General features: G+C 43.0%; 2 protein-coding genes across 3 annotated transcripts in view; one reads left to right on the plus strand and one right to left on the minus strand.

Moving 5' to 3' along the window:
- The window catches only part of LOC139759058 (intraflagellar transport protein 27 homolog), a 225,593-nt gene that overhangs the window by 191,185 nt on the left and 21,138 nt on the right, over positions 1-13,270 (minus strand). The gene's annotated exons all lie outside the window — the stretch shown is intronic.
- The window catches only part of LOC139759057 (uncharacterized), a 71,498-nt gene that overhangs the window by 49,499 nt on the left and 8,729 nt on the right, over positions 1-13,270 (plus strand). Inside the window, exon 2 of the mRNA XM_071680973.1 lies at positions 7,504-7,659. Within this exon, the coding sequence (XP_071537074.1) occupies positions 7,504-7,659 (156 nt within the window). The remainder of the gene's footprint in view (positions 1-7,503; positions 7,660-13,270) is intronic.

Genomic DNA, 13,270 nt, shown 5'->3' on the forward strand with positions numbered 1-13,270 from the left:
GCCTTCCCTATATTTCTCTCTGAATCTTCTCGACCTGCCCAGTTACCTTGGAACGTTTACAACTTTTCTTACATAATACAACTGATTGTAGTCATTGTTTAAATCTGAGGCTTAAGGACATACCCGAGATATTTGCCAAACACGTAGTCAAACCTAGTTACGGAGATGGACCCACTTTTTTTCAAGGGCGTTTAAATGCTTTTTCACATAGTGAGTATACTGCTTCGACGTTTTGATTTTCCTAGAGATGTTATTTATTTATTCATATTGGTCAGACATTTACACAGATGTGAATATGAAAATAATTCTGAACCTTGTTTGAGTACGAGAGGAAAGCTTACTAATGTCGGCTATTCGTTGGATGTAGAGATCTAAAATTAATCGTGAATTTAGCACAAAAAAGCTTGACCCAGATGTGACGCTTAATGTGAGCGCTGTCCAAATATTGTAGCGGTGGCGGATCTGTCGTCATATGTCACCCTCTCGCTTGGCAGACGTACCCCAGGAACCAGTTATGTTTAATACTATATACCCTTACATTTTCCTAAACCGTGGGAAGATAATGGTTAATGATTGAAATCATATAATCGGCAATATATATTCCTACAATATATATCAAGTTCTAATTAATATTGCAAAGCAATGATAAGTGATTATATAACGGTCAGGTATATATTTTTTTTCGACTTATTTAAACGCACTTGGACAACAGTTTGACCCCCATGTGTGTTATATAACCAGCACAATAACTTGGCCAAGGCATTTTGGGTTTCTAAGTTTTCGTACGGTGCCTTGGCAGCGTCGTTGAAGATCTTACAGGAAGATGTGTACGAGAGTCGGTACCCATTAATTTTCTTAAGTCTGATAAGGTTAAGAAGTCTACCCCTTTGGAGTTGTTTTTTACGTCCTTGCCATCTAATAGTCTTCAGTCGTACGATTAGCGACCTCGTTTTTCTCAAGATGAAATCGCACAGGAGTTTCTACAGCCTTTTCTAAATGAATGCATCCCATTGCAACTTTGTCATGGTGTTTCAAAGTTCACAAAGATGTCATAGTCTTATGTCAGAGGATATTTTATCTATTGTAATAGATAACTGGAGTTGTGATACAGCCGTGTGTATAGACAATTAATAATCAGAATCGTGACACAAGAGTAACAGACATGAACCAAAAACATTGATATGAGTAATCTACATTGCACCTACCACACACAGGCACGCGCGAACTTATCACTGGATATGAGATTGTTATTCAACCAAGAGAACAGCCACAGAAAAACGATCCGTGGACAAGGTGGATCCGTGGACAAACAATGAGCTTTTGTGTTATCATTTTGAATAAAAGGTGTTCTCAGACACTCGCTGGGGCTACAGAGAACCAGTAGAAGCCGTAGGTTGAAAAGTTAAAAGGCAGAGAAGTAGGGGAAAAACAATTATGAGGTCAAGGTAAAGGAGAAGAAGGAATGTCAAAAGAAGGGAATGACAAAAAAAAAAAAAAAGTGCTACGGAAATGAGAGGCTTTATAATAGGAAAGAAAGGAACGCGACAAAGAAAACGGGAAAGTACATTAATTCGTTCGTTGAACCAATCGCTGGTGGTGATGGTGAAGATTTGGCAACAATTGTGATGATTAGGAGGGAAAAGCAGATAGAAAGGATGGACAGAATGAGATATACAAGTGGCGGGCGGGCCGCTAAACTGTATACTGAAATCAGTTTTTGACGAGCTCTCTTTGGGAAATTTCAGTCTTACTTAAACTAGGCATCATAATATTCAAGTTGAATAACTATTTCATTGTGATAGACGATGAGAATATATATATATATATATATATATATATATATATATATATATATATATATATATATATATATATATTATTCATTTATTTATTTTGCTTTGTTGCTGTCTCCCGCGATTGCGAGGTAGCGCAAGGAAACAGACGAAAGAAATGGCCCAACCCACCCCCATACACATGTATATACACACACGTCCACACACGCAAATATACATACCTATACATCTCTATGTACACATGTATATACACACACGGACACATACATATATACCCATGCACACAATTCACACTGTCTGCCTTTATTTATTCCCATCGCCACCTCGCCACACATGGAATACCATCCCCCTCCCCCCTCATGTGTGCGGGGTAGCGCTAGGAAAAGACAACAAATGCCTCATTCGTTCACACTCAGTCTCTAGCTGTCATGCAATAATGCCCGAAACCACAGCTCCCTTTCCACATCCAGGCCCCACACAGCTTTCCATGGTTTACCCCAGACGCTTCACATGCCCTGATTCAATCCACTGACAGCACGTCAACCTCGGTATACCACATCGATCCAATTCACTCTATTCCTTGCCCGCCTTTCACCCTCCTGCATGTTCAGGCCCCGATCACTCAAAATCTTTTTCACTCCATCTTTCCACCTCCAATTTGGTCTCCCACTTCTCCTCGTTCCCTCCACCTCCGACACATATATCCTCTTGGTCAATCTTTCCTCACTCATTCTCTCCGTGAGCCCAAACCATTTCAAAACACCCTCTTCTGCTCTCTCAACCACGCTCTTTTTATTTCCACACATCTCTCTTACCCTTACATTACTTACTCGATCAAACCACCTCACACCACACATTGTCCTCAAACATCTCATTTCCAGCACATCCACCCTCCTGCGCACAACTCTATCCATAGCCCACGCCTCGCAACCATACAACATTGTTGGAACCACTATTCCTTCAAACATACCCATTTTTGCTTTCCGAGATAATGTTCTCGACTTCCACACATTCTTTAAGGCTCCCAGGATTTTCGCCCCCTCCCCCACCGTATGATTCACTTCCGCTTCCATGGTTCCATCCGCTGCCAGATCCACTCCAAGATATCTAAAACACTTCACTTCCTCCAGTTTTTCTCCATTCAAACTTACCTCCCAATTGACTTGACCCTCAACCCTACTGTACCTAATAACCTTGCTCTTATTCACATTTACTCTTAACTTCCTTCTTTCACACACTTTACCAAACTCAGTCACCAGCTTCTTCAGTTTCTCACATGAATCAGCCACCAGCGCTGTATCATCAGCGAACAACAACTGACACACTTCCCAAGCTCTCTCATCCACAACAGACTTCATTTTTGCCCCTCTGTCCAAAACTCTTGCATTCACCTCCCTAACAACCCCATCCATAAACAAATTAAACAACCATGCAGACATCACACACCCCTGCCGCAAACCTACATTCACTGAGAACCAATCACTTTCCTCTCTTCCTACACGTACACATGCCTTACATCCTCGATAAAAACTTTTCACTGCTTCTAACAACTTGCCACCCACACCATATATTCTTAATACCTTCCACAGAGCATCTCTATCAACTGTATCATATGCCTTCTCCAGATCCATAAATGCTACATACAAATCCATTTGCTTTTCTAAGTATTTCTCACATACATTCCTCAAAGCAAACACCTGATCCACACATCCTCTACCACTTCTGAAACCACACTGCTCTTCCCCAATCTGATGCTCTGTACATGCCTTCACCCTCTCAATCAATACCCTCCCATATAATTTACCAGGAATACTCAACAAACTTATACCTCTGTAATTTGAGCACTCACTCTTATCCCCTTTGCCTTTGTACAATGGCACTATGCACGCATTCCGCCAATCCTCAGGCACCTCACCATGAGTCATACATACATTAAATAACCTTACGAACCAGTCAATAATACAGTCACCCCCTTTTTTAATAAATTCCACTGCAATACCATTATATATATATATATATATATATATATATATATATATATATATATATATATATATATATATATACATATATATATATATATAAAATGGTTATCGGCAGCTAAAAGTTATGAAGTCGAAATTTGAACCATGCGTCAACAGTGCATATAAAATTATTTATTACCATTAATAAATAAATGAATAGAGAGACGTAGCTTGCTGTGAAGAGCCATGAGAGAAAACGTTAATAAAGACAGAGAGAAGGGGGGAAAAAACCCAACAGTGACAAAGAACTTACTTGGGTCATGAAAACTCAAGCTATGTAAATAAACTGGAACCAGTTTCCAAGAAGACGACACTGTTGACTCCCCGGACAACCACTTTACCAGGCTTAACCGAAGCACCGCGGGAGCACTGTGCCCATGAAGCACAGTCTTAAACTGTCATTATACCTAAGGGTCGTAACGTTCTACTTCAGGGTCATGCCAGCCTGCTCAACGGGTCGACTTTTCAGACAGGGGCTTTTTAAAGATATCATCCCCGGCAATGCAACATTTTTAGACTACCTTAAGTCCTCGGGTTTGCACTGGTAGTGGGAATTCGTAAATTGAATTAATGTCCGTTTCGTATTTCATAATCTATTCATTACTTTTTTGTATAAATGTGTTTAGTTATGTTTACCATGCAGAACCGTGAACGCGACAAAGAAAACAGGAAATTACATTTAATCGTTCGTAGAAGAATTTATCGTATTATTCTATTTCCGCGGTGATTGTTTGGAACATATATATATATATATATATATATATATATATATATATATATATATATATATATATATATATATATATATACGGTTATCTGCGAGTACCGTCCTAAGTGGGATAAGAGAGAGAGAGAGAGAGAGAGAGAGAGAGAGAGAGAGAGAGAGAGAGAGAGAGAGAGAGAGAGAGAGAGAAACCCATCACTGAAAGCATCTTGATAATGTTCGTACTTATGTGGTTAGGTTTTTCGTGTTAGGTAGTTAGGGGGAGGAGGGTGATGGGTGTTCGTACGCCTGCGTTAGCGAGTGTGTGCGCACAAGGAACTTTAGAACGCACTTGGGAACGAACAAAAATATTATGGTGTCTCAATACTCTATCTTTGAAAGTGATTACATATGCTGTCTTTACCTACTGCAAGAACGACATACACGAATTTCGTGTATGCAAATATTCGTAATCATCAGTGCAACTTTTCTTATTATTGTCAATAGGGATCAAACACTGCAGCTTTTATGCTTCTTTTAAATTTGATATCATGTAATCAATGGCTATTTCTTTAGGCCTCAGTATACACAACAGTTCTCTCATATTTACACGAGAAAAAAGAAAATCATGCTAAAATCATACAATTAGTTTTAGTTTAGATGTTTGACCGGTATCTCCGTTGTTAGATAAGAAAGGAAAGAAATTTCAGTCGCATTATTTTTCTTAACTTTCTTTTTTTTATCATTATCTTGATTAGGATCACGATAAACATTTTCTTTCCACAATTGTACATGACGCACACTACTGTCTGTAAACTGACTTAGTTTTTTCATGAAAACCTTTATATGAATATAACCAATGTATTGGTTTATTAATAAGTAAGGAGTGAGCAGCTCAAGGTGCTGTCACACGGGCACTTTTTCTAGCGAAATGCCTCCCGGAAACTGTTTTCCTGGCGCACGAAAAGATGATGTACCGACGCGGTTTTTGTGTGGGGCTAATTCCAATGTCCGGTGTGCGCGCGCGTGTGCGTCTGTCTTGCTTGCGCCGGCAAACACCAGAAACTCAAAATAGCATTATGATTATTTGACATAAAAAAGCATGAATGATTGTCAAATAATATAAGGACTTACTGCGATGAACTTCAATAGTACAGATATGCAGGAAATACATATTGAATGTCAAATAGTTTAATAATTGTCGATTTGATTGGTACGGACAGTAGATTTTTTATTTTTTTCGAATGTGCCGCTCCAAAGGCCTGTGTCACAGCATCGATACGACAGTCTTTACGAACAACAATGTATTTCTCCACACAGTCTGATCTCTTAATGACACAGGTGGTGTTTCATCGTTGCCTATGGAGACCAACCTCTCTTTAACTAGCTACTCACACGCACACTTAAATTCTTTTTTATTTATATTTCTCGCGTAAGCATGATATACCACCAATTATAGCCTTGCATATCCAAGTTGGGAGGTATACTGTTAGGGTTCGACGAAGCGTTATATCAATAGCCTAGCTGGGTAGAGCTCAATGCGACCCGAGTTCGCCGTTGTTCTGCCGATAGTGTGACTCGACATTAACAAGTTCCACCCGGGAGGAGGAACTTCAGTAGAAAAAGTGCCCGTGTGACACCGCCTTCACTGGATCACCGTGATCTATGTAAACATCCGCCCTAATCATGACTTAGTAACGAATTGACCGTTCTGTTACATCTTATTAACAAATATTTAGATAATTCATTTACAAGATAAGGTCAACACATTTGAAAATACCTAAGTTCTCGCGATTTGACGTGGAAGATCTGTGGTGTGAGTGAAACTGAAAATGCTGACGAAGGTGGCTGAGTGCTGTTGTTGTTAGCTGGAGAATTCGTAATGTTACAAATTATGGTGAACGCCACCCGTAAACGTGCTGACTTCGTGCGCTACAATCTGTTGTGCGTGTTGAATGATTTGACTAGTATGCATGTTTTAGGTGCTAAGTGTTGCAAGCTTTTCAAACACCGAGGTAATTCGTTGCCAGAGGCAATGACTAAGTTGTGTACGAGGGAATTCATCCGCTGCAATGGGAGTCGGCGCCAAAGGTCTCTTGCTTTAGGCTTGTCTGAAAATTCAAAAGAAATTTTCAAGTTTTTTTTTTGTTTCTCAATGGAAATGCTGCTCTTGGCGAAGGCTCGACTTGTTTAACCATGATTTTTCCCCTTTAAATGACTTTTAGATTTCAAATGTGATTTTTTTTTCTGTGTGTATGACTAAAAACTCATTAATTTTCAGGAGAAATTAGGATGGCGAAAGATTATTTGTTTTATACGGTACTTATGAAGCAGTAGCTGAAGGCCAACATATACCCGTCTAGCACTGCTAACATTGATGATGTACCTTTATATATATATATATATATATATATATATATATATATATATATATATATATATATATAAAGGTACGATAAATGTGTGGTAATAGAAAGTGTGAGTGAGAGAGCAGAAGAGGGTGTGCTGAAACTGTTTGGACATATGGGAAGAATGAGTGAGGAAAGGTTGACAAAGAGGATATACGTGTCAGAAGTGGAGGGAACAAGGAGAATGGAGAGACCAAATTGGAGATGGAAGGATAGAGTGAAAAAAGATTTTGAGCCATTGGGGCCTGAACATGTAGGAGGGTGAAAGGCATGCACAGGATAGAGTAAATTGGATAGAGTGGTATACTAGGGTCGACGTGCTGTCAGTGGTAAGCCATGGGAAGGTCTGTGGGGGCCTAGTTGTGGATCGGGAGCTGTGGTTTCGATGCATTACACATGACATCTAGAGACTGAGTGCGAGTGGATGCGACCTTTCTTCGTCTGTTCCTGGCGCTACCTTGACGGCAGTGCTTATATGAAAACGACTCGCTTATTAATTAGTAGCTGACATTAGTCTTTAGGTAAAACAAGTTAGTGTGGTCGGCAGCGGTACTCATACTGTCTTCCGTGGTCAGGTGTTGCTGGTGTCCAGCAAGAAGGACCCTTGCTCGTGGCTAGTGCCTGGGGGCGGGGTGGAGGTCGGGGAAGAGATGTCTACGGCGGCCATGCGAGAGGCGTGGGAGGAGGCCGGCGTCCAAGGCCACATCACCAGATACCTGGGACTTTTCGAGGTAAGCTACTGCCACATACCTTATAACCCCACTGGTCTCAGGGCTTCAATATGTATCATTAAGGTTGTACTCTCTTCTTTTTTCGCTCTTTTTCTCACTTCATTGGCGTCGAGGCTACTAAAAAGGACACGGCCGTTAAGACTGCTTTTAAAGCAGTTGTGGCTCGTCTACTCAGGGTCGTCTTCAGCAGGCGAGCCTCCCACGAACTCCTGGCCACACACTCCCCCCACCACGAACTCGACGGAACTAAGAAGAAATGGATTTTATGAAGATACACACACACTAGGTGTGTAAGGAGGCGATTCTTTCATAAAGTATTCCTCACTTGGTAATTCTGAAGATTGAATTTTCTCTTCGTGAATCAAGGGAGTGAACCAAGGAGGCGTGAAACACGGAGTCATACGAGTGAGTCAGGGAGGCTGGGAGATGGGTTCCAGGCCAAGCAAGCACTGTTAACAATGATGATCTACAAGGCTGTCCCCTTTTTTGTTGTGCTGGTTGTTGTTATTGTTGCTGCTGCTTGTACAGGATTCAAGGATTCATCATTTCTCTCGTTTAAGTCAAGTGATTAACTACTTCGTACCCGTTCTGGTTGCGATTCCACACATGAGATGGAGAGACGACACGAATCAAGAGTGGGTTCTACATACGGACCTGTAATGCTACAGTCATAGACCACGCGAAGGTCATCTGCACCAACAGATCTTGCTAACGAGATCCTATTGTGGTATCGGGAAACGTTATATTCCCCCAGAGCTGATTCATGTCACCCCGTACCCTAGCGAGCTCACGTTAACGTACAAGGTCACACGACTTGGGGGTTTTACGCCTCTGTTTTTGTATTTACGAATTGGAGTGGAGTGGAGTGTGGGTAGTGGCCACAGACTGGCGATGTGGAGGCGGAGTATTCCACGTTGGAACGACCACCACCGTGTGAAGTGGTTGGGGGAGAGGGAAGGATAGGCGTTGGGAGAGGAGATAAATTGGATAAATGGATAGGAAGAATTTTTTTTTTCTTTTTTTGCATGCATGCAAACAACTAGGCTAACTCCATGCACAGCTGTGAGTTTACTCACTGGGAGGGAGTACACTTTGTTGCATGCACGTAAACAACTAGGCTAACTCCAGGCAAAGCTGTGAGTTTACTCGCTGGGAGGGAGTACCCGTTCCCAAGATAGATTTAGCTTGGCCCGGGAAGGGGAACGCTACAGTGGTTAAGTGAGGACTAGAGGAACGCAGTACAAAGGACTACGAAGGAAGTCAAACCGCGACAGATCAATGGGTCACATTCGAGGTTGTGTGTGTGTTTGTGTGACAGTGGAAGGCACCACACACTCGCTGATCAGTATGGACTTGAGCATGGAAGATAGAGGGGTGGGGTGGGGGAGGTTATGTGAGTAATGTTTTTCGAAATGGGTTATTACGAGAGAGAGAGAGAGAGAGAGAGAGAGAGAGAGAGAGAGAGAGAGAGAGAGAGAGAGAGAGGTCAGCGATTACGGGAGGTGGGGGGAAAAGACAAGCGACTGATTATACACAGAGGCATGGGTATTGTTTGTGTGTGTGTGTGTGTGTGTGTGTGTGTGTGTGTGTGTGTGTGTGTGTGTGTGTGTGATTATATGTCCTGAATCTGTGATGTGACTTCGGGTTTCTAGTCACGTGATTGGTTTGAGGTCAAGTGTGCGAGTGCGTGCGTCATGAGTCCGTTAGCTAGAGTGTGTTGAGGAAGGCTTAACGTGTGTGTGTGTGTGTGTGTGTGTGTGTGTGTGTGGGTGTGTGTGTGTGTGTGTGTGTGGGTGTGTGTGTGTGTGTGTGTGTGTGTGTGTGTGTGTGTGTGGGTGTGTGTGTGTGTGTGTGTGTGTGCGAGTGTGGTTGGGTGGGTGGGTGGGAGGAGGGACCAGTGTGTGTGTGTGTGTGTGTGTGTGTGAGAGGAGGTGATGGGGTAGAAATAGACCGGGTTGAGTCAGAGGGTAGCTGAAGTGGTCTTGTATGTACAGCAGGAGTTTGTACATCAACAGACGTTGATGATGATGATGGCGACGTATTCATCACTCAGTACAAAGCCTATTTGTCAGCCTTCAGCATGAGAGGGTGAGATCAGATGAGGAAGAGGATGGATGTATGTACGTACCAGCATTGTGTGGGAGGGTTAAGACACTGAGGAACTCTATGCTCTAGACACGGCTGTAAGGTGGCCATGTAACTGAGGAGGAGGGGGAAAATAATCACACTGTGTCTGCTGGTGTTACATACTGCAGACAGTGATAATCTCTGAAAGGCAATCAAATGGGATCTTATCCCTTCGTGGGTCAGGTCGTAACGACATGAAAAAGGCACACACGTCAGGTCCAGTATCTGTGGTATTACTCTACCGCGAGGTTTTGGGCCGTGTCTTTATAGAGTAATAGTGAAAAGCCGAGAATCCACTGACAGGATTATAAATAGTCGATCTCTATGGCACCCCAGGAAACCTCACAAGACATCGTATAAAACCCCACTAAAAACGAACACCCCATCCCACCTCATACAGACATGCGAGACCCAAACCTTACCTACGTGCCCTTGCAAAAAAAAAAATAATTCCAGATCTCATACTTTAAATGTTTATTCTCAAGGCTTTAATTTGGACCCCAATTCACGTGATCGATCAAAAAGGAGGTGGATGGGCTGTGGGTGGGGGTGTGACACCATCATGTGGACCCTTAACACCGTCAGCAGCGTCGCCAACGGCTGACACAAGCTCAGGGTCGAGAAGGGTTGGCATATTTGCCTCCTCCCCCACCCTCCTTCCCCGTCCCCCATCATCATGGCCGCCTAAGTGGAGGAGAGAGAGAGAGAGAGAGAGAGAGAGAGAGAGAGAGAGAGAGAGAGAGAGAGAGCTGAGGGGCTCATGTGACAGTAAACACGACACTATAAATGACACCTTCAACAAAATACATCTGTACTTCTTATATTTTCAACTTTTACATCTGATGCTTTTATTAATAGACTTCCAAGATTTTTTTTTTTTTTTTTTTTTATCTTCCTCTCTTCCGGGGAAGTCCCAGTCCCAGGGATTTTGTCCCGGGTATCCCAGCCATCTCTTGGTGGCCCCTATCCCTCTTTCAACTTAAGCTATACTGAATGTACAAAATAGTAACCCGCAGATCCATCACAACTGACCACCTCCTTTAACATGACTGACCAACACTCCCTAGTTACGACATATAACCCATTACCATCCAGACTTTGTTTACAACGAACTGTGACCCTTTTTAGAGGTCATAATCAGTGTTGGGGTGAGCGAGACTCGGGTCCGTCCAGTCTGGACTCACTCAAGTCTCATCTGGACTTACTCAAGCCTGTCCATCTGGACTCATGAGTCACCACTGGTTAAGCTCAGAGTCGGACACACTTTTGAACTTGGTCATTCCGCCCCAGATGACAAGTGTACTGAATTATAGATATTTATTTTTCTTTCGAATATATATATGGCAGGTTTTCTTACATATTATCGTGTTTAGATGTTGAAATATTTAAAATCTCCATATTTGACTTTGTAATCAGTTCATGTTTTTCGGTACTTGAACAACGGAAGTACTCACGTTTTTCTTTTTTTTCAAAAGCATTTAAAGAAAATAATATTTCTGAGAGGGGTAACTTAATAAAGAATTACATTCCACAAAATATGATAGTATAATTCAGCAGTAATTGTCATTATCTTTTGTTACCAAAAACAGCAAATAGTCACTATAAGTCGAAAATAAGAAAGAAATTCAGGTGAAGTTCTTATGATCATATTAAAGAATAGTTAAGAATTGCCAGACGTTTGCGAAGGAGGTACAATCGTTTTCGTATCTACGTCAGTCATGTGAAACCCTTCGGCCCAAGGAAGCGGATCATTCACCAGACTTGAAAGGTGATATTAAGTAAAGAAAGGCCCCCCACCCCCAACCCCACCTCGCCCGGGCAGAGAGACCTGGCGACTCCAACACCCACATCACTCATGCTCCGGAATCAATTTACGTTGGCGTCAGTCAGGTTACAATACATCATTCTTACACGGATTGAAGTCGCCATTCATTCGTTAAGATTCTCGTTTGACACAATGACTTGAGTAGTGTCGTAAACAAAACCTGTTCCAGATCGGAGCGAAGCATGATTCGCACGGTACAGAATCCTCCTCAGTATAGCGTCTTAAACGGTGTCGTGAAAAAGGCCTCACATGGAGGGAGGACACACATCATTTCGTCTCGGGGGTTTATGTGGCCCACTTGAAGGACGAGTTCGAGATCATTTGTTATGATGATCATAACTTGACATCGACGGGATGAAATGGCCCACGCAATTGGATGGCTATGGAACCAAATAACCAACGCAACATATATTCAAACGAGGCATGGTCGTATTGGCTTGGGGCGTAATGAATTTATCGACAGCAGCGCGCCTCATTTATCGAGAACGGACCGTCTTATGGTACACACACACACGCACCACCTCTGTCAAACTCAGACCTGGGGGTGGAAAAAATCTGAACAACAAATCACTGTGAAACAGAGAACGCGCCAAGAACAGCCATGTCACTCGTATAGACTCAGCGAAGGTAAGAGTTGACAACAACCTCCACTGAAATGTGAGGTCCACCTGGGTCGTCACTGTATTCACCTGGCGGAGGAAACGTGTCGGATCCCCCCACCCCATCCCATCCATCACAGAGCATCACATTCGTTTACTTTGAGCTCGGACGCCGTCGCTGAGGGCGACCAGTGCCAAGGACGGACGGACGGACTAGCTAACAACATGAGCAAGCAAACATCCTGCCAGGGGGAAGTACCTCGCTCATAACGGTGCCAGGAACCTTGAGGAGGTCGGTAAATCAGTCCCAAGCAGCGGCGGCGTCGGCCGGCCTCGGCTCTCTGTGTCCTCCCACGACGAGAACTTGAGCAAGATGCGAACTGAGTGATCTCGTGGGACTTGATAGCCAGAATGACTTGACCAGCTAACCTCATCCTACAACCTCTCTCTCTCTCTCTCTCTCTCTCTCTCTCTCTCTCTCTCTCTCTCCTCGCCTCTCCTCCCTGGTGTGTGTGTGTGTGTGTGTCTGTAAGGCACAACGCCCGTCCTCCTTGGGGATATACGTCAGACGACTCCGCTGCCTCACTGTTTTGAAAAAAATTGTATGACAAGGTTACTAATCATCATCATCATCCCCCCACCCCCCAACACACACACACACACACACACACACACACACACACACACACCAGTTCTCCTAACTTGCACCACCTGACCTTCGTCTCAAACATCGACTCTGGTAACGACTTGGTGAGTGATTTTACCACAAACTAACGGTAACTCTGTCCCCTCTAACACTCTAACGCCTAACCCTCTAACATGACCGCAATCATCCGCAGCAGTAATGTCGTCTATCTCTCTAACTTCACCACAAACATCCTCAATAGTAAAGTCTGTATCTCTAACGCTAGCACAAACACCACCAGTGGTAACATCTAACCTTCTAACATCACCCCAAACATCCCTAACGGGAACATCTAACCCTCTAACATCATCCTAAACATACCTAACGGGAACATCTAACCTTCTAACATCACCACAAACATCCCTAGCGGCAACA

This window comes from Panulirus ornatus, chromosome 32 (genome assembly GCF_036320965.1).
Source record: "Panulirus ornatus isolate Po-2019 chromosome 32, ASM3632096v1, whole genome shotgun sequence".
Lineage (NCBI taxonomy): Eukaryota > Metazoa > Arthropoda > Malacostraca > Decapoda > Palinuridae > Panulirus > Panulirus ornatus.